Source organism: Peromyscus eremicus, chromosome 7 (genome assembly GCF_949786415.1).
Source record: "Peromyscus eremicus chromosome 7, PerEre_H2_v1, whole genome shotgun sequence".
Classification (NCBI taxonomy): Eukaryota; Metazoa; Chordata; class Mammalia; order Rodentia; family Cricetidae; genus Peromyscus; species Peromyscus eremicus.
In genome coordinates this window covers 91,087,534-91,107,108 of record NC_081422.1, presented here as the reverse complement: position 1 = coordinate 91,107,108, position 19,575 = coordinate 91,087,534, and the positions used below count along the sequence as shown (strand labels likewise).

The 19,575-nt window shown below is 48.8% G+C and overlaps 1 protein-coding gene across 6 annotated transcripts in view; it reads left to right on the top strand.

Annotated features, from left to right (window-relative positions):
• Pxylp1 (2-phosphoxylose phosphatase 1) overlaps positions 1–19,286 on the top strand; it is a 66,725-nt gene extending 47,439 nt beyond the window's left edge. For all 6 annotated transcript variants that reach the window (XM_059268405.1, XM_059268406.1, XM_059268410.1 and 3 more), the window contains 4 exons: positions 5,006–5,164; positions 5,914–6,040; positions 14,912–15,051; positions 17,999–19,286. In XM_059268405.1, the coding sequence (XP_059124388.1) occupies positions 5,006–5,164; positions 5,914–6,040; positions 14,912–15,051; positions 17,999–18,936 (1,364 nt within the window). In that variant the 3' untranslated portion in view covers positions 18,937–19,286. The remainder of the gene's footprint in view (positions 1–5,005; positions 5,165–5,913; positions 6,041–14,911; positions 15,052–17,998) is intronic.
• Positions 19,287–19,575: the final 289 nt, after the last annotated feature.

Here is a 19,575-nt window from a genome sequence, read left to right as displayed (position 1 = left end):
ACACACACACACACACACACACACACACACACACACACACACACAGTGCCTGAGAGCTTCTGTGAGTGCCTGGTGTCTGGAAGAGTCTTCAGAGAACTCCTTGTGGATGGAAATCTTGTCTGGATGACTCTGAGTCACAAACAGCACAGGCTCACCTCGGCAAACTGAATAATGGACAAGGTGAAGGAGCCCCAGTGCCAGAGGAAGCAGCAAAGATCTTTCTAGATCATGACCTAATTTTCATTTGTGGTTTTCAAACGGCTGCTTCTTTGAGTCGTGGATGAGTCACTTGCTCCCAACCACTGGGCTTCCCAGTTGACCTCCCCAGACCTCACGGTTTGTGCTTTGGGATAATCCAGGATTCTACACTGTCTGTCCTCACACCACTCAAATGTCTACTTAACTGTCCTATGCCTTGGCCTAGGCTCAGAGCAAGTGAGCTACAAGCTAGCCACAGATCCAGAATTCGATAGATTCCATAGAAAGCAAAGAACTGAAAGGGCTACCCAGCCAGAAGGGCCAGCCATTAAGATACCACTGTGGGACGTCTGCTCTGCTGCCAGTCTCCCCACAGTAAGTTAGCTCCAGGCACCCGAGCTGTGCATTGGCCTCTCTGACATCTACCAGCCGAGGAAAGACAAAGGCTCCAGCTACAGCCAAATTCTGAACTAGGGAATGGCCAACTCCAGAAGTTTTTTTATTGTTGTAAATATGTTCATGTATGTTAAGATCTAGTAATAAATATTTTTTATGCATATAGAATGCATGTAATATGTGACTACTATAAATCTATCTATGTTAAATTGACACAGGTATTTCTCAGAAAACAAATAAAATGCTTGTCCACATTCATTCCCTCCATTCCCCAGATGATAGCACATTGCAGCACATCTCCTGAGAGTTGCTGGGCTCTCACATAGGGAAGAAATGCCTGAATACTCTGTGTGATGGTTAATCTTGTCAACTTGATAGAATTTAAAGTCACCATGGGATCAAATCTCAGGGCATGTCTGTGAGGGGCTACTATCTAGAATTGAGGTGTAATGACCCACCCTAAATGTAGGTGGTCCCTAATTCCATGGTCTGGGATCCTGGCAGAATAAAAGGCCGAGGATGACAGGTACAAGTATGTATTGTCCTCTGTTTCCGGACTGTGGATGCAATGTGGCCAGCTGGTCCCCACTCTTGCCACCACACCTTCTCTGCCATGATGGAATGTGTCTCCTTTGACTGTGAGCCAAAATAGATTACTCCTTCATAATTTGTTTCTTTCGGATGTTATGCCATAGCCATGAGATACGTAACTAATACACAAGATTGGTGCTGAGATGTGGGGTCATTGCTGGGATAAATCTGACCCTGTGGCCTTTGGAACTGCTTTGTGGAAGAGTTTGGGTTAGAAGAGTCCTTGAATACATAAGGGTTCTTGATGTGCCCTTTTGGTGAGAGCTTAAGACCGGATGCAGAGAGTGGTGGCTTGGCGCATGAGGTCTCAGAGGGGAACAAAGACTGTGAGAAACTGGAGTAGGGGCTGTCTTTGGGGGTGGTGTTTCTTAGTTACAGTTTCTGTTGCTGCGAAGAGACTCCATGACCACGGCGACTCTTATAAAGGAAAACATTTAGTTGGCGCTGGCTTACAGTTTCAGATGTTTCATCGATTATCATCATGGCAGGAAGCATGGCGGCATGCAGGCAGACATGGTGCTGGAGAAGGAGCTGAGAGTTCTACATCTGGGTCCACAGGCAGCAGGAGATAACAGTGAACCACTGGCCAGACTTGAGCTTCTGAGACCTCAAAGCTCACCCATCCTCCCCCAGTGACACTTCCTCCAACAAGGCCACACTCCCCAATAGTGCCAGTCCCTATGAGCTTATGGGGCCATTTTAATTCAAACCACCACAGGGTCCATTCATGTTATATTCTGGCAAAGAATCTGGCTGTACTCTGACGTGTCCTGAGACCTCTGGTAGAGCTGAATTTAAAAGTAACTTGTTTGACAGAAGAAATTTCAAGATGGGGTAGCAATCGGGCTATGTCCTGGACATTGCTTTTGTCGAGTTCTCTGGTAAGGAAGCAGCAAGTGGAGGGGAGAGATGAAATGAGTGCCAGGGAGGGAGGGAGTTGAAAGCTGTAGAGAGACAGGTGGTGAGAAGCAGCTTTAATTGTTAAGGGGATTATCATCTATGAAGAGTGACCTCTTGCTGTGACTGGGACAGCAGGGGAGGTGTCCTGAGGGCAAGGCTCCACCTTGTGCAAATGCAGATGCATTTGAAAGGAGAGAACTTACACTGAGAAGATGCTGAGGGGGTTCCCTGCTTCTCAAGCACCTGCCTAGGAAAGTGTTTCCTCGGGACCAATACACAGAGGCTGATGCTGCTGTAGTCCAGTGGGGCCAGGCTCCATCCTGAGCTGGCAGTGGAACTTGGCTGTGCTGTTGTGTATTGTAATATATAACTTTTTCTTTTATAGGCACGCACAACTGAGAGATTGCCTTGAGTTCCAGGTGCTACGTGGACTTTGAACTTTCAAACAGTGTTGGAACTATGAAAGATTATGGGGACTTTGGAAGTTGGACTGAATGTATTTTGCGTTATGAGATGGCAGTGGGTCTATAGGGATAAGGAATGAGAGGTTTAGACTTAATAAAGAGGGTGTGTTTGGGTGTCAGGTTGACTAGGGGTAGAGTTGTAAGGGTTAATCTTGGTTGTCCGTTTGATGGAATTTAGAATCACCATGGAAACAAATTTTGGGGGATGTTTGTGAGGGATTATCTAAATTAGGTTAATTGGGGTGGGAAGAGCCATCCTAAATGTGGATAGACCTTTCTGTGGGCTGAGGTCCTGAGCCAAGTACAAAGGAGAAAGCTAGATGAGCACGTGTATGGCTCTCTGCTTCCTGACACTTGAATTGGAATGTGAGCTCTCGCCTCATCATGTCTTCCATGATGGACTGATTCTCTTTAAACTGTGAGCCAAAGTAATCTGTTCTTGATGCTAGTTCATTTATAGGCTGTGTGTGTGTTTCCTCCTTCCTTCTTTTCCTTTCTTCCTTCCTGCATGCTTTCTTTCTTCTCTCTCTCTCTCTCTCTCTCTCTCTCTCTCTCTCTCTCTCTCTCTCTCTCTCTCTCTCCACAAAGGGGATTGTATTATTGCCTGGTGACTTGGTTCATTGACTTCCCTTATCTTTGATTCTTTTGCATTCTTTTAATTCAGATAGAACAGTCTACTCTCTGGATATAGTATTCTCTTCATCCAATGATGAATTTTTAGATTGTTCTCTGGTTTCATTGCCAGTGGCACTGCAGTGAATGTCTTTGGCCATCTTTGAGTCTGGGGACAGATGCTTTTAGAATAAATTCCAAGGAATAGCATGGGGTCAAAGTCACTCTTTCTGGAAGGTTCCATTTTCCACCCTCGTGTCCAGTGTGTGGAAGGGTCACCCCTTGCCAATGTCAGTGTTACTATTGAAGTGTGATTTTCCAACCCGGGGAAATGTATCTCATCAGTGGCTTTCTTTTTTCTTTTTCTTTCTTTTTTTTTTTTTAAAAAAAAGATTTATTTATTTATTATGTATACAGTGTCAGAACATTTATTCCTACAGGTCAGAAAAGGGAGCCAGATCTCATTACAGATGGTTGTGAGCCACCATGTGGTTGCTGGGAATTGAACTCAGGACCTCTGGAAGAACAGCCGGTGTTCTTAACCTCTGAGCCATCTCTCCAGCCCCAAGTGGCTTTCTTTTGTATTCCTGTTTTGCTGGCTGTTGGTTTTTGCACTTAGCCTGTTTGTATCCGTCACTGAACCTTGGCTGTAGTGTTCTTCTGTACTTGGGACATCAGGCACTTGTCTGTTATGCATGTTGCAAATGTCTTTCTGTAAGTGTATTCATTGTCTTTATCTTTGCTAATAACATATGTTTGGCAAGGGGAAATTTTAGATATTTATGCAGAAGAAATTAGAGAATTTAAGCTGATGTAGTTTCAGCTATTGTTTGGGTATGTATGTATACATAAATATAAGTAAATATGTTTTTATTATTTTTGTGGTGGTTGGTAAGCCTCTTAGAAGTCAACTAGATTTGCAGGCTCCCTCGCTTACAAGCATGCCCTTCACTGTAGATGAAAACATGACTGCTACTGTGAAACTGTGAAACTGCAGAAACATTGCCCCGTCATGGAAGGACTGGGAATACTGAGACAGCCTGTCCGTGGACAGACAGACAGATGGCTGGGTAGCCCCAACCTGCCATTCAAAGAACGGGGAGAGCCTCTAGCCCACCAGGAAGAGGATTATGGTTCCCCTGTCATCACCTTCACTGGTTCTGGCCATATGTCCACCCTGCCAAGGGACAGGAGTGCTGTCAGCTCAGCCAGTCAGTCTCCCATGGGGCTTAGGGCTCACTGATAGAAAGATGGATGCCAGATAGACAAAGCATTGCATATTACATGACCTGCACTTGGTGGGGAGAGCCAGCCCAGGCAGACAGATGAGAATGAGTTTATTCACTGCACACGTGTGCCGTAGGCTCAGACTCTCCTCTGTGAAGTAATCTCATGAGGACTGGTGAGCAGATTGCCGAGATAGGGCTCTAGGGACCACAGAGTGTGATAGGATGATATTAATCGAGGTGTGACACACACACACACACACACACACACACACACACACACACACACACGCCTTTAGCACTTAACAGGCGCCAGTGGACAATGATTTCCCCCCGATACAGTTACAGGAGCTGAAAGCTTATTGTGAAGAGGGGCTGTGTCCTCAAGCACTTTTAGTTCTGGGAACTTAAGAATGGGGAGTAAGTTCTTCTCGCCTATGCTGAGGGAGGTCTGTTATTCAGGAAGTCCCAGGTGCACTTCTGGAGCGGGAGGCTGGCTTCTTGTTCCACTAAGGTCAGCCCTAACTGAAGGAGAGAATGCTTGCAGTGGCATTCAGCCCTCCTTGGGCCACGGCAGCTGACGTAGCATCCGCTTTATCTAGTCTTCTTTCCTTGCAGTCCACCTGATCCCAGTGTCCACAACCAAGAATGGAGGAAGCAGCAAGAGTCGGAAGAGGATCATGCCTGACCCAGTGACGGAGCCCCCCACAGTAGACCCGGTTTATGAAGCTCTTCTGTACTGCAACATTCCGAGTGTGGCCGAGCGCAGCATGGAAGGTAGACCTGCTGTGGAAGCCTGGGCCTCTGTACCCAAGTAGACGTCCTGGGGACTAAGTTCTCTAAGCAGCATCATGCAGTTACAAGAAGCTGGCCAGCTTAGGCTGAAATCCTGCAGCAGTCACTATGCCGTGCCCAGGGATGGGCTCTTAGGTTTTAGTGTACTCTACTGAGTAGTGGAGGTGACTGGTGTCTGGTGAGATATGAGCAAGGCAGACGGGGGTTGAAGCTGGCCTGTCCCCTTGGTGACTCAGCTGCTCAGTGTGAATGTCCACAGGACCTAGTGTTGCTCTAAAGGAGTGTGAAATAGGGTCCCCATCAAGTTTCACTTCAAGTGTATCAAAGGGTGGTGTGGGATGCACGTATTTGTGTCCTACTGTGTTTCCTGAGGATTGAGAGCAGAAGTCTGTTGCTAGGATTTTTGTAGGCCTTCCCCAGTCTCTGTGTATGAGACATTAGTCGTCAGTCATGTGCACATCTCACCGGATCTCACCGATCTTCAGCCGGTTACTTTGGGGGTTCTGGGGCATGTCAAGCCCTCTCATGAACCTCTGCCGTCTTTAGTGGTTCTGTAACATCATCCGCCCACCCAGCACAGTAGGCCTTCCTCCAGTTCAGGCCCGTTAGAAGCAGTTCTGCCATTTCTGGGTTGCTTTAGGTACCGGCTCCTCAGTCCCTCAGTCTGGGCACGAGCCGCCCCTTGCTAAAACACTGTTGTGTGGTAACTGGAAGATGTGTCTCCCTCACAGGTCACGCCCCGCATCATTACAAGCTGGTCTCGGTTCACGTGTTCATTCGCCACGGGGACAGGTACCCACTGTATGCCATTCCCAAAACAAAGCGACCAGAAATTGACTGCACTCTAGTGGCTAGCAGGTAAATTGCACTTTTTATAAGAGTCATGTTTGAGCACTCTGCTGTGTTCTGTACAGCGGAGCATTATGGGAGGGAGGAGTGAACTGTGCTTTGGTGATTGTGAACTGTTCAAAGTAGTTGCCATCTTGCATGGCATGCTGTTGTGTGACTCCTTTGGGAGACACGAACAAACCTCTGTTCAACCCAGATAGGGCACTGAGGACAGATTAAAAAAAAAAAAAAGACTCCACCCAAATCCAGCTTTGTGGGCCAGTGATTTTATTGGGCTTACCTAGAGGATCACGGGTGATTCAAAGGCCGCTGCCTCACTGAAAAGCCCCCCCACCCCAGCATGGGTGGCGACTCAGAAAGCTTCATTCCTGTGGCCTCCAGTACAACATGCAGACAGCTCCATCACACTTTGTCCCCCCTCACCCCCCCAGTGCTTATTTACTGCTGTTCAAACCTCAGGATGGGAGCCTTGTGAGTCATGTAACTTTCTGAGCTGCCGAGTCTTAAGTTTGTATGTCTTTTAAGTTTCATGTGGCTTCCTGACTCTTCCTCCCTCCTCCCTGCAGGAGGGAGTGTCTGAATTGGGAGAAGAGAGCAGAGACAGGCCCAGAGCAGAGAGGGCACCTCAGACAACTCAGAAAATACACTGAGCCCAGTTCGGTCTCTTGTGTTCATCAGTTTAGGAAACATAAGATACGGTGAGCACTGGGTTAGGAGTCATCCATCCCAGAACTGTTTCATGGAGGCGGCAGGCAAGTCCCTTAGTCTCCTGGAGCTCAGCCTCCCACCTCTGAAATGGAAACGGTGATGCTCACCACGCAGGGTTGGGGTGAGGAGTGGGATGATTCACAAGAGGGAGTGCTCACAGCTGCAGAGGCCGTGAATGTAGGATAGGTAGTATTTCAGCCTTTTAATTTTTCACAGCATTAGAGACAGCGCTGTCATAGTTGAAAGCCCTTAGGATGAGAAATAATTGAACAGAGAATGGAAATTGCGTGTATGGAAATTAGCACAGTTAGCAATAAATGATGGCTTGGCCATAGCCAGTGTGTCTGGGGGCACATAGCATCTATCCTTACTGAGTGAGATCAGGACACCTAGGGAAGTACCCAGTGGGGAAGACATTATTTTGATGGAATGGTCCTGGGGTGCCAGCCTGCCTAGGCAGGACCAGTCCGGTGGCACCATGGATTGCTTCCTGCAGCCAGGGCTGTTCTTTGAAGACAAGGATCTGGGGGTTTCAGATAACTCTAGATGTCCCGTCTCTTTATGGGCTGGAGTTTGGGGGATAAGTATTTAGGTAGAAAGGCCATGGGGGTTTTGTGCATTCTTTTCTCTCAAGCTAGAGACAACGGTGCTGCAGTCTGGGGATGCGTGTCCTCTCTGCTGCGTTGAGTAAACAAGCTGTGTGCCTAGGGTCACCTGTTAGGGGACACTGGCTCTCCCCTTCTGGACTGAGCCCTCACTCAGCCTGGTGTTTAGACCTTCCACTAAGATTCTCTGCTTCCCAGCACCCTACTTCTTGTAGCACCTACGCCCTTCATGGTTTGTGCTGGCTGGGCCTCCCTGCTGTACTTATCCCTCCCTGTTCATCCATCCCACCTCCACAGTGTCTTCAAGACCTCCTCAGAGGTTCCCTTGTGGTGGGTTGAAAGAAAATGGCCCCCAAAGGGAGTGGCACTATTAGGAGGTGTGGCCTTGTTGGAGGAAGTGTGTCACTGTGGGGGCGGGCTTTAAGTTCTCATACGTGCTCAAGCCACACCCAATATCTCAGTTCACTTTCTGTTGCCTGCCAATCAGAATATAAGATTCTTAGCTCCAGCCCCACGTCTGTCTGCATGCCACCATGTTCCACCATGATGAAAATGGACTGAACCTCTGAAACAGTAAGCCAGTCCCTCAATTAAATGTTTTCATTTATAAGAGTTACCATGGTCGCCGGGCGGTGGTGGCGCACGCCTTTAATCCCAGCACTCGGGAGGCAGAGGCAGGCGGATCTTTGTGCGTTCGAGGCCAGCCTGGTCTACAGAGCGAGATCCAGGAAAGGCACAAAACTACACAGAGAAACCCTGTCTCCAAAAAAAAAAAAAAAAAAACCAAACAAACAAACAACAAAACAAAAACAAACAAACAAAAAAAAAGAGTTACCATGGTCATGGTATCTCTTCACAGCAATAAAACCCTAACTAAGACATCCTTCTTCCAGGAAGCAGCCCCCCCCAGGAAGCAGTTCCTATGTGTGGAACACTGGGGTGGGTCTGTGGCTGTATGGGGACCTGACAGTGCCCAGATCTCACTACAGAGGGCTGGGGACATGCAGGAAAGGTGTCAGAACAGGCAAGGGACGTCGAGTTTAGAAGCCATCCCCGCTGGCTTAGGGCTGGGCAGTGATGGAGACTGCTTGTTAACGCCACACTCTAACCCTGTGGACTGCAGAGCAGGGAAAGAAGCTCAGAGGCATCCCTCTTTCCCATTGGGTACGGAAGGGTGGTGTGGTGTTTAAAGCTGGTACAGCTCTGCTCTCATGTACTAGCTGGATGTCAGCCCTTCAAACAGCCCGGGGACAGGTGGGCCGCTGGGCCTCTGTGCTAGGTGGGTTCAGTGTAGCCTCGGGGCTTTGTGGACATCACATGCTTCAGCTCAGACCAATTCAGTCTTGCTAGAAAGTCACTATTGGGTCACTATGGCTGTCCCCAAAGAAGGGACCTGTTGTCAGCGCCCCCTGGGGGCACCCTGCAGCTTGTCTCCCTAGGCCTGACTGCTCCCAAATCACCCAGCCCAGCCCAGCCCACAGCCCGTCCGATGACAGCTTTTGGCCTTGGTAGCTGCAGAATAAATCCATAACCTCTGTGGGGGATCACAGGACACATTGCCAGTTGTATGTTCCTGTCACCACCCTCTGGGTGACAGATTTGAGCCTTGACCATTGTAGCCCTTTGCGACCTGTTTGGCATTGGGCAGATCACTTTCCCACTCACTGCACTCCATCCTGGGACAAGGGACAGTCCTGCCTTCCTTTATCAACCTTATGTGTCTAAATAAAGCCACGCCCAGTGGCCTAGTCCACACAGAAGCTCCATCCACGGAGACATGGCATTGCCTCCAGCAGCCTAGAGGCCACCTGGGCCTAGGCTCTTTCCCTCTGTGGGGTCATCTCCAGAGCTTTTCAGTCCCCGGGAGCTGCCACCATGCAGCCTCACTCCCCACTTCTTGTGGTGTTCATCTGCTGTTTGCGGGAGCTGTCCTAAGTCCTTATGGAAGAGGCACAGTGCACGTTTAACTAGAGCGGCCCTCCTCCTCCTTCGGACCTCCCCTCCGACTCAGCTGCCTCTAAAGTCTAGCCACAGCAAGTGGAAAACTCCGGTCACGTAATTGCCGCGTGTTGTGGAACCTGCTCTGTCTTCTCACTGGGCATGTAATCCCTCACCGTGCCTGGCTTAGAAATGAAGCCTTGTTGTGGCTGTTGTTTGCACAGGAAAGAGCACCACAGAGGCACGGGTCCGGGCTATCTGTGGCTCCAGCACCTCCCTCAGATAAAAGAAGTCACTACTCTACTTAACATGGTTTAATTAATTCCATCTTTAAACACAGTAAGAGTTGGCTTATCACTGTAAACGTGTGCTTAGAGGAGGAGTGAGCAGGCGTGCAGTGTGTGGACCTGCTCTGGGCCCCGCACTGTGGACTGCCTTCCCAGCTGCTGCTTGGGCCGATAAATTGGTAATTTTGTGGTTTCCCGCTAGGCAGTAGGCCTGGAAGGTACCCATTACTCTAGTCCATTGTAGGGGATGTCTGGTCCAGTGGTGGGAGCTCCATGTGCCCGTGGAAGTCTGTTGCCTCAGAGTGCCTATGCACAGTGTTGTGCCCCATAGTAACTGTAGTGGAAGCTCCCTCTCCATGAGTGCTGTGTGCACTCTCTGAGTATTTAGTTAGTCAGCACTAAAGGTATTAACCATGTGAGTGCCGTGTTTTTAGATGCCCTTTTTGCATTTGTAAAGATGAACATGTTTTTCTACATCCTAGAAGAAAGATAGTTCTTTCAAGCATGTACATGACAATTTTTAGATTTATGCTCCTTTCCTGGGCCAGGTTGCATGGTAGCACACTAGCAGACATATAAATGTAGTGGAGGAGCCAGTCCTGTGAAGACCTGAGGAGAGAATGTTCTAGATGGAGGGACCAGAAAGTGCAAAGGACCTGCAGCTTCCAGAGCTGGGCATGCATGAGTAACACTAGGGCCAGTGTGACTGGCCTGGAGAAGGAACAGAGTGAGTGAGCATCTGAGGTATCACAGCAGGCGGGCTATCCTGCCCTCAGGGAGCCACTTACATCTGGGACGCCAGGTCTCATCTGGTGCTGGGTCAGTCCTCAGCAAGTGGAAGCCAGCACAGGTGACCATTTTAGCAGAGAAAGAAAAGAAGAAAATGGAAGAAAAACTAGAATGGAAGAGGCTTTGGTTGAGCAACTCAACTCAGCTTAGGGTGGTGTCTTAGTTAGGGTTCTACTGCTGTGAAGAGACACCATGACCACAGCAGCTCTTAATCAGGAAAACATTTAATTGGGGCTGGCTTACAAGTTCCAAGCTTTAGTCTGTTATCATCATGGCATGCATGGCAGCATATAGGCAGACACGGTGCTGGAGAAGGAGCCAAGAGTTCTACATCTGGATCAGCAGGCAGCAGGAAGAGAGAGTGAGCCACTAGGCCTGGCTTGAGCTTCTGAAACCTCAAAGCCCTCCTCCAGTGACACACTTCCTCCAACAAGCCACACCTACTCCAACAAGGCCATACCTCCTACTAGACCCACAACTCTGGGTCTGTGGGGGCCATTTTCATTCAGGCTACCACAAGTAGGGAAGAGATGAGAAGGGAAGCCACTCTCCTCACCCTTGGGTGTACTGCTTCCAGCTTACTTTCCCTGCTTGGGCACACTGCTGCCCGACTGTCTCCTCTCTCCAGGAGATGCTTACACAGACAGCCTTATGGCCATTTCCCATTGGCTCAGTCGTCACCTCTGTAAGTTCTGCTTAGAACACTTAAAATGGCAGAGTGCTCCTCCCCGTCTCCGGCCTCCTCTCCGACCTTCTTTTGCCATAGCATCTGTTATTCCCATTCATTCGCTCCTCTCTCTCTCTCTCTCCCCCTCTCTCTTACACACACACAGACACACACACACACACACACACACAGTGTTTCTTGTGTGGTGTGTTGCCCCAGGCTGAAATGGAAGCTCCCTCCCTGAGTCAGGGATTCCTCTTATTCTTGTCCATTTCTGTTACCACCCAAGTACCAAGGACAAGTATTTGTTATTAAATGAGAACTTGGCAGAGAATGGCATCAGAGATGGAGGTGTGACCATGAAGAAGGTCAGGTGGGATGGGTGGGCTGCATGGCGGGTTAGGTGGGGTGAGAAAGAAGAGGCACATCGCTGATGGTGCTGTCCCTCCCAGGAGCCAAGGGCACTGGAGAGAAGTTATGGCCTTGGCTCCAGCATTGCCTCTGAGCTTCCTCCAGATGCACAGGGGAATGTCTGCTGGGCGGGGCTGTCTGGTTTGGGCTTGGGGCATTGGCATGCTGGTTTATTTGAGCGTCTTTAGCATGTGGGCAGCAGATGAGATGAGAATGGGCTCAGGCTGAACCTGTGGCATGAGGAAAGCAGACAGTTGGTCATATCAAGTTACAGAAAGACCCAGAAAAGTGCCCTGAAGAAAGTACACCGGGCTTATCTTTTTATAAGCTTGTTTTGTTGACATTGGAAACCATCCATTCCTTAGTAGGCTTATGTTTTTAGATGTGGTATGAATTCCTTCTGGTTCCCAGCCAGGTGAGCATTTCAAATGATGCTGTCTAGTAGTAGCGTTGGTGTCTTGGCTTAGGTAACCATCCCCGCCAAACCCAGATCACAGCTGAAACAGTCTGGTTTCTCTTGTGTGTGACTGACCACAGGATTCTGCCTTGAGCACTGTAGGACAAGTATACTTGAACGGTGCATATAAACATGTGTATAAGAAAAGGGTAAGAACTTGAAGTAATATTTTTTATTGTCTCAGTTGTCAGCACGAAAGCAGATTCCCAAGGAGGCCACCGTCATATGAGTTATGCTGAGGAGAAATGCATCCTCGGGTAGTCAGGGCAAGTCCAGGCATTGTAACGGAGAGACTCAGAGATGCCTTGCCCTAAACATCTACCTCTTCCTTATGTGAAGGTAGACTCATGACACCCAGCCCCATCTAGCCATTCAGGGGGAGGTTCCTTCTAGGTTGTTGCTTCCTCTACTCTCTAGAGATGTCTCCACAGCTGACCCGGGATGCTGCTGTATCTAATCAGCTGCCAGAGGAAAGAACCGAGCAGGAAGGTGCTGAAACCTGGGAGTGGGTGCTGAACAAGTTACCAAGAAGAAATAATAGAATTTGACATGTAACTATAGCCTCACCTCACACCAGCCTTTGTTTTTAATATTCCGTATTTTAATATTTTAATAACTGCTGTGGTGACATAATATTCATTATTCTGGGTTAAGGAAGATGTGGACATGGTGTTTTCACAATACATCTAAGAACAGAACATGTCACAGTTGAATTCATTCCCACATGTCTTTGGAGCATCTACCAGATAAACTCTGGGCTATAGGGATGGAGCTAGGGATGAGGCATGCAGGCCTGAGCAGTGGGATTCAGGTCAGGTCCCAAAGACTCAGCTACCTAGTCCTCCTACTATGAAAACGATACAGCCATTAGTTATCTGTCCTGTACGTGTTTTTCTTCCACGAATCTTCATTTTTCTTTTCCGTGAAAAAAGTTGTAATGAAGGGACTGGGATGTGATTTGGTAGTAGAGCCAGCATGTGTGACGTGCTTAGCATAGTCAAGGCTCAGGGTGCAATTTCCAATGCTGCAACATAGAAAAAAAAAGGAAGTTGTAATGAATACCATTAGATAGCACAGCGTCATTAAACAGTCAGATGCCCCGGGAACCTGGAACATCTCAGCAAACACATTCAGTAGTGAAAATCCATTTCTAAAATTGTCAGCCAAGTGTTTTCAGAGCCTCAGAAGTCACCGATCTGAAATAATGGCCCAGGACAGGAGACTTGAGTCGCGTTGATGGAGAGCCTGTGTTGATGTGGATTCGTGTTGACAGCCGTGTTGTGGGTCTGCACATTTTATTTCCTAGTTTATAAACATTTATGTGCTCAGCCTCAGGCAGAATAAAATATGCTCTGTTTTATGAGAGACAATTCCCTGCAGCTCTCCCGGGGCTCCGTTAGACTCCATTGCATGTGTAGATTAGCAAACTCGAATTCTAAAACATTGTTTTTAAAAGATGGATTTTTTTTTTCAGCTTTCTGCTTTTGAACGATGTAAATCCATCTTGGCATCCGTTTTTAAAATATTTCCAAAGTTAATTGGGCTTTCAGACAGCGGGGGTTGGCCGTGAGAACAGTTTATCTGCTGCTTCATGCCAATTGGCATGCAGTTTTCTTGCCAATGGCCCTGTCTGTCCACGTCTGTGCAGCTGGAAAATGTAGACACACTCGTAGGCCATTTTACTATTCAGAGAAAAGGTGTGTGTGTTCACAGGTCATTAAGTTATACAGGGAAAAGATGTGCTACTTATAGGTCCTATCATTATCTAGGAAAATTGTCTATTAGTGATGGGATATATAAAGTGTGCTTGTCTTTACCATATATACTCTGTGACAGAAGCAGATACTCTCAGATCTCATCACCTTTTCTAGGCATTTATTACCACCTAGCATTCAGTGAGATATTTTACGTGCAAAATGCATAGTGATCTGTAAAGGGCTGTAGAGATAGGCATTGGTTATCTTGTTCAGTTAATGGTTTTCTAAGAGAGGTTTTTCCAGAGGTTAGAAACAGTAAAGATTAGGCACATATCCCATGAGGATATATAAAAGGGGTGGAGATGGGAAAGAAGGAGTGTGTTGTGTGCTGGGGGAAAGGAAGGTGGCCAGCTCTGTGTGGCCAGAACACCATGTCAGGAGGAAGGGGGTCTCTGTGAGGGGGCCCAAAGCGAAGTGACCAGCTGTGCACAGCCCTTCCCAGAAGGTGGCAACGTGAAAAGGCAGTGATAGGTGAGAGTTGACGCCTTTGATGCTGGTTCTTCTGGCTGTGGAGAAAGCAAGGTGAGAGGAGGGCCAGGTAAACTGAGGAAGGTCAGTAAGGGTCCCACAGCCATCCCCGCAAGGCCGTCTAAGGTCAGAACCCAGGGAGTGGCTGTGTGAGGATGGAGAAAAGATAAAGAAACAGTAGATGGGGGAGCTACAGGACGGGGCACGTGTCAGGGTCGGAAAGGAAGAAACCAGGGCAGCTTCTGGGTCATGTGACCCAGAACAGTGGGACCTGCTGGTGGAAGGCAATGACGAATCCCAGGGAGTTGTATTCAGCAGAGGTTGGGGACTCAAGCTGACCTCCATTGTGTTGATAGGTACCCATGGTCAAGTCAGAATGAAATTGTAACCTTTAGGGAAAAAAAGTTTTTTCCTTTATTTTTATTTATTTTGGGTATTCTGTGTGCATGTATGCCTGTGCACCATAGAGCCCAGAAGAGGTCATTGGATCCCCTGGGACTGGAGTCACAGATGATTGTGAGCTGCCACATGGGTGCTGGGAATCAAACCCAGATCCTCTGGAAGAGCTGCCACTACGCTTAACCACTGAGCCCTCTGTCTGGCCCTGAAACTGGAACTTTAAAGTTACTGAGTCCCAGAACCTGTTCCTGTAGGCAGCGGAGGCCATGACACACACGGGTTATACATGTTGAAGTTGTGGGCAGCGGAGACCACGACACACACGGGTTATACATGTTGAAGCTGGACCGCTTCGGAGTGTTCTAACCACTGCTTCTCTGTGTTGTCCCTTTAGGAAACCCTATCATCCTAAACTGGAAGCTTTTGTTAGTCACATGTCAAAAGGATCCGGAGCCTCTTTTGAAAGCCCCTTAAATTCCCTACCTCTTTACCCTAACCATCCTCTGTGTGAGATGGGAGAGCTCACGCAGACAGGTAAGCACAACCACCTGGTCACTGCCCCCCCTGCCCACGCCCCTCTGTTCGTTCGTGAACATTAGGAGAGGATAAGCCACGTGTGGTGGGACACAGAGGACATGCACATTACCAGTTAGCCGTGTAGGGGCCTGGCAATACCCAGATGGATAAAAGTCGTGAGTAGGTGGGAAGCTTTTCCAGGGCTGGTAGTCCTGGGCCCTCAGTGCCCAGAGCCCATGGACTGGTGTGGCAAACACAGCTGTTTTTATCCCAAAGCCTTAAAAACTAAGAATTTACTGCGGTGGGCTTAATCGCTCGCGGTCCCAGCGCTTGGCGGGCACTGTAGTCCTCGGCTTCCAGCAGCAGCAGCAGCAGCAGACAGAGCAGCTGCAAATAATGCCTTCCAGTGTTAGAACCCACAAACCACTTGGGGTGCTGGGACTCCCGCCCTACAGTCACAGTGTAACAGCTGTCATGCCTGGGGTGTCTGAAACCCTAGGCCCTTAAGCTTTGGCGGCTCCCTGAAACTTCCCATCAACCTCTGCCCACAGTTCCTAGCCCACGACTCCTACAGTCTGTTTCTTTAGCCCTCCACCCCTCTCTTACCTGCTATCTGTTCCTCGGCTGTTGTCCCTCAGCTGCCACCTTGGCCGCTGCTGCTGCTCCTTCTGCACCAATAAAGTCCAAGTGGACATGGGAAGACTGTTCAGAGGCATTTGTTTAAGCCTAATGTGGCAGCATAAAGGGGCTGCCCCAGCTGACTGGAAAATCAAGCTGAACAGCCAGCAAAGGGGTATGGCAAACGTTTGCCCCTTCTATCCTGAGAAAATGGCTGCGGGGTTGTTAGATTCCACCAAGCTTAGAATGCTGCTTTCCAAGGCTGGAGCAAACTGTCCTCAGCTGTGTTTGTAGTGGTCCTCTGAAGCCGCTGGAGTGTCTTCAGGGCGACTGTAAAGTGTCCAAAGCAGCCAGGCTGCCATGAGGGCCATCTGGCCAGTCACCAGGAAGGGGGTGCTTGGCTGGCAGTCCCCTGCTCAAGGCTGCCAGGCACAGAGGAAGAGCCTATCAGACAGCCTGGTCCTGATTTGTAATCATTCACAGCGAGCATTAAAAGAATGTTTGGAACAAATTTAACCAAGACTTAACAAAAACTCAACACAGAACTAAACAATTTTAATAGCATTTGATGGCATTTAACATTGCACAATAGTGCTGGAACTCCTGCCTCAGTGCCTGAGGGAGAGGTTGGTCCTCTGATCTATCTCATATGGACTGACACCTCAAGGAACTCAGAGTCCCTAAGGTATCTAGTGAAACATCTGCTTTCTTCAAATTAAAAATAACTTTACAGGCTAGATGGCTGTCATGGGTAAGCTGGGTCCACTGCCAAGCCTGGTGGCTTGCGTTCAGTCCCTGGGTCCCCCATGGTGGAAGGAGAGGACCAGCTCCTGCAGGCTGTCTTCTGACCTCCATGTGCACACTGTGGTTGGTGCCCGTGCGCACACACGTGCACACAAAATAAAAAAGAAAGTAAGCTTTCTTGCTACAGAAGCATCCATGTTCATGAGTATAAATTATAAAAGACTATAAATCAGAAGAAAGTACCACAGTCCTACCTAAGAAACAGACTAGGGGCCGGGGAGATGGCTCAGAGGTTAAGAGCACTGACTGCTCTTGCAGAGGACCTAGGTTCAGTTTGGTTTCCAGAACTCACATGCAGGCTCACAACCATCTACCACTCCAGTTCCAGGGGATCCGACACCTTCTTCTGACTTCCTTTGACATTAGGCACACAGATGGTGCACATACATACATGCAGGCAAATACGAACGTATAAAATAAGAATACATTTTTGAAAAAAAGGATTTAAAAAGAAACAGACCCTGAATGCTAACCTCTCCTTCTGTGCGCATGTGGTGGTATCTTAGTGAAGCCACGCTTCCCTGTCCCATCTTCTTGCATAGGAATGTATCGGGAGGTAGACAAGATAGCCCATCAGGTAAAAGTGCCTGCCCCATCTGGGGATGGAACTCTCCAAACTGTTTGGACCCCTGGACAAAAATGGCATAACTGGTCACACTGCCTGTGGGTCACTCACGTCCTCGGAGGATTCCCACCCACTGCTGAGATGGCGTTCCCTCCCTTTCTGCAAGCTGGAGGGCAAGCCTGCTTTTTTTCTTTTGAGTTGCCCTTTCCTGCTTACAGATAAAGCTTTCTCATTTCTTTAAAAAAATCCGCTCATTGTTGTCCTCCAGTGGTCCAAAGCCAAGACAGTATTAAAGGGAGTGTAGGTCTTGCTTCTACCCACTTCCCACCCGTCTCCCTTCTGTGCCCTCCTTCTCTGGAAGCAATCCCCACTGGCTTCTCGTACGTCCATCCAAAGCTGCTTTATGCAAAATGCAAGCAACTGTGAACGCACGTTCTTGCTTTTCCTTCTTTTTCATTTAAAAGGAGCATAGCAAACATACTGTCTTCCTTTTGCTCCTTACACTACTGTCTGGATATCTGAAATTGCAGAGAATGAGCTAGTTAGATGAGCCTGGAAAGTCCCTGCGGGGCCAGACAGAAGGTGGCAGAGGTTAACAGAAGGCCTTCAGTTGGGCATTATAAAGGAAACAGCGTCAAGGAGGGAGTGTCTCAACAGTAAGTAGATGGTAAGACAGATTTCATGTAGCCATCCCTGCCTGAGGACGTCCGTGTCTCTGGGCAGTATGCATCCACCTGCCCTTGGGTACATGCAAATGACAGGCTGTGGATAGGGAGGCTTGTGACAAAGGCTGTCCTCCACACCCCGTGCCTACACTAGTTGACACAAACCCGTTCTCATAACTTCCCCTTCCCTGGGGGAAACAGGCCTCATCCCCTTAACTTCCACTGCTCTCCAGCACACCAGAGATGGGTGCTGGTCCTTCTTGGCCCTTTTGCTAACCTCGTAGTAAGGATTGTGTGTCCCCCGGTGTTGTAGGAGTCGTGCAGCATCTGCAGAATGGCCAGCTGCTGAGGGACATCTACCTGAGGAAACACAAACTCCTGCCAAATGACTGGTCCTCAGAACAGCTTTACCTAGAGACCACTGGGAAGAGCCGCACCCTCCAGAGTGGGCTAGCCTTGCTCTACGGCTTCCTCCCAGACTTTGACTGGAAGAAGGTTTATTTCAAGCACCAGCCAAGTGCCCTGTTCTGTTCTGGAAGCTGCTACTGCCCACTGAGAAACCAGTATCTGGAGAAGGAGCAGCGACGGCAGTACCTCCTCCGTCTGAAGAACAGTGAGCTGGAGAGGACCTACGGGGAGATGGCCAAGATTGTGGACATCCCCACCAAGCAGCTCCGGGCGGCCAACCCCATTGACTCCATGCTCTGCCACTTTTGCCACAACGTCAGCTTCCCCTGCAGCAGAAGCGGCTGCCTTGGCATGGAGCACTTCAAGGTGATCAAGACGCACCAGATAGAGGATGAGCGCGAGAGGCATGAGAAGCCCCTGTACTTTGGGTATTCGCTACTCGGGGCACACCCCATCCTGAATCAGACGGTCAACCGGATGCAGCGTGCTGCTGCAGGCTGGAAGGACGAGCTGTTCACCCTCTATTCTGCTCACGACGTCACTCTGTCCCCAGTCCTCAGTGCCTTGGGGCTTTTGGAAGCCAGGTTCCCAAGGTTCGCCGCCAGGCTGATCTTTGAGCTCTGGCAAGACCGTCAAAAGCCCAGTGAACATTCTGTCCGGATTCTTTATAATGGGGCTGACGTCACCTTCCACACCTCTTTCTGCCATGACTTCCACAAGCATTCTCCCAAGCCCATGTGTCCTCTTGAGAACTTGGTTCGCTTTGTCAAAAGGGATATGTTTGTAGCCCTGGATGGCAGTAGCACTAATTATTATGATGCGTGTCATGGGGAAGGGGCCTAAAAGGTGTTTAGCACAGCGCTGTTTTCTTGCTGGTTCTGTCCGTTGCTAAATCATGGTGTGGAGTTCTAATGGCTGCAGATTAAGTTGGGTGATCATGCCCGTGGTTTCGGACAAACAGGAAGCACACAACAGTATGTTACTTGGTACAAAATAGCCGTTCACAGAGAAAAAAAGGTCCATTATTATAGCTGTGTGCAGCTTAGAATGCCAGCATCAGATTCAGTACTCAAAGTTGCCAATCCAAGCTTATATGTGATTGGGCCTGCCATGGAACCAGCAAAGCCCTGCCAACATTTTCTTAATCCCGGAATATTTACCTTAACCTTGTTGAGTGGAGATTTTCCCAAAGTGATGGGTTCAAAGCAGGTTGGCAGCCTTTTTGTGAAGGGACCAGAAGGTCAGTATCTTAGACTCTGCAGACCTAAAGGTCACACGGAGTCTCGGTCACATCTTCACAGCTGTGCTCTGGTGACGTGGTAACACATAAACAGCTGCGTGTCACTGTGTTCCACAGACCAAACTAAATAGGTGGCAGCCCGCTCTGGCCCACGGGCTGTGTTTGCTGACCCCTGATCTTTAGAAACAGCCTGTTACCGCTGCCCTTCCGGCACTTTGAGAGCCAGCTGAATGCCAAGTTCT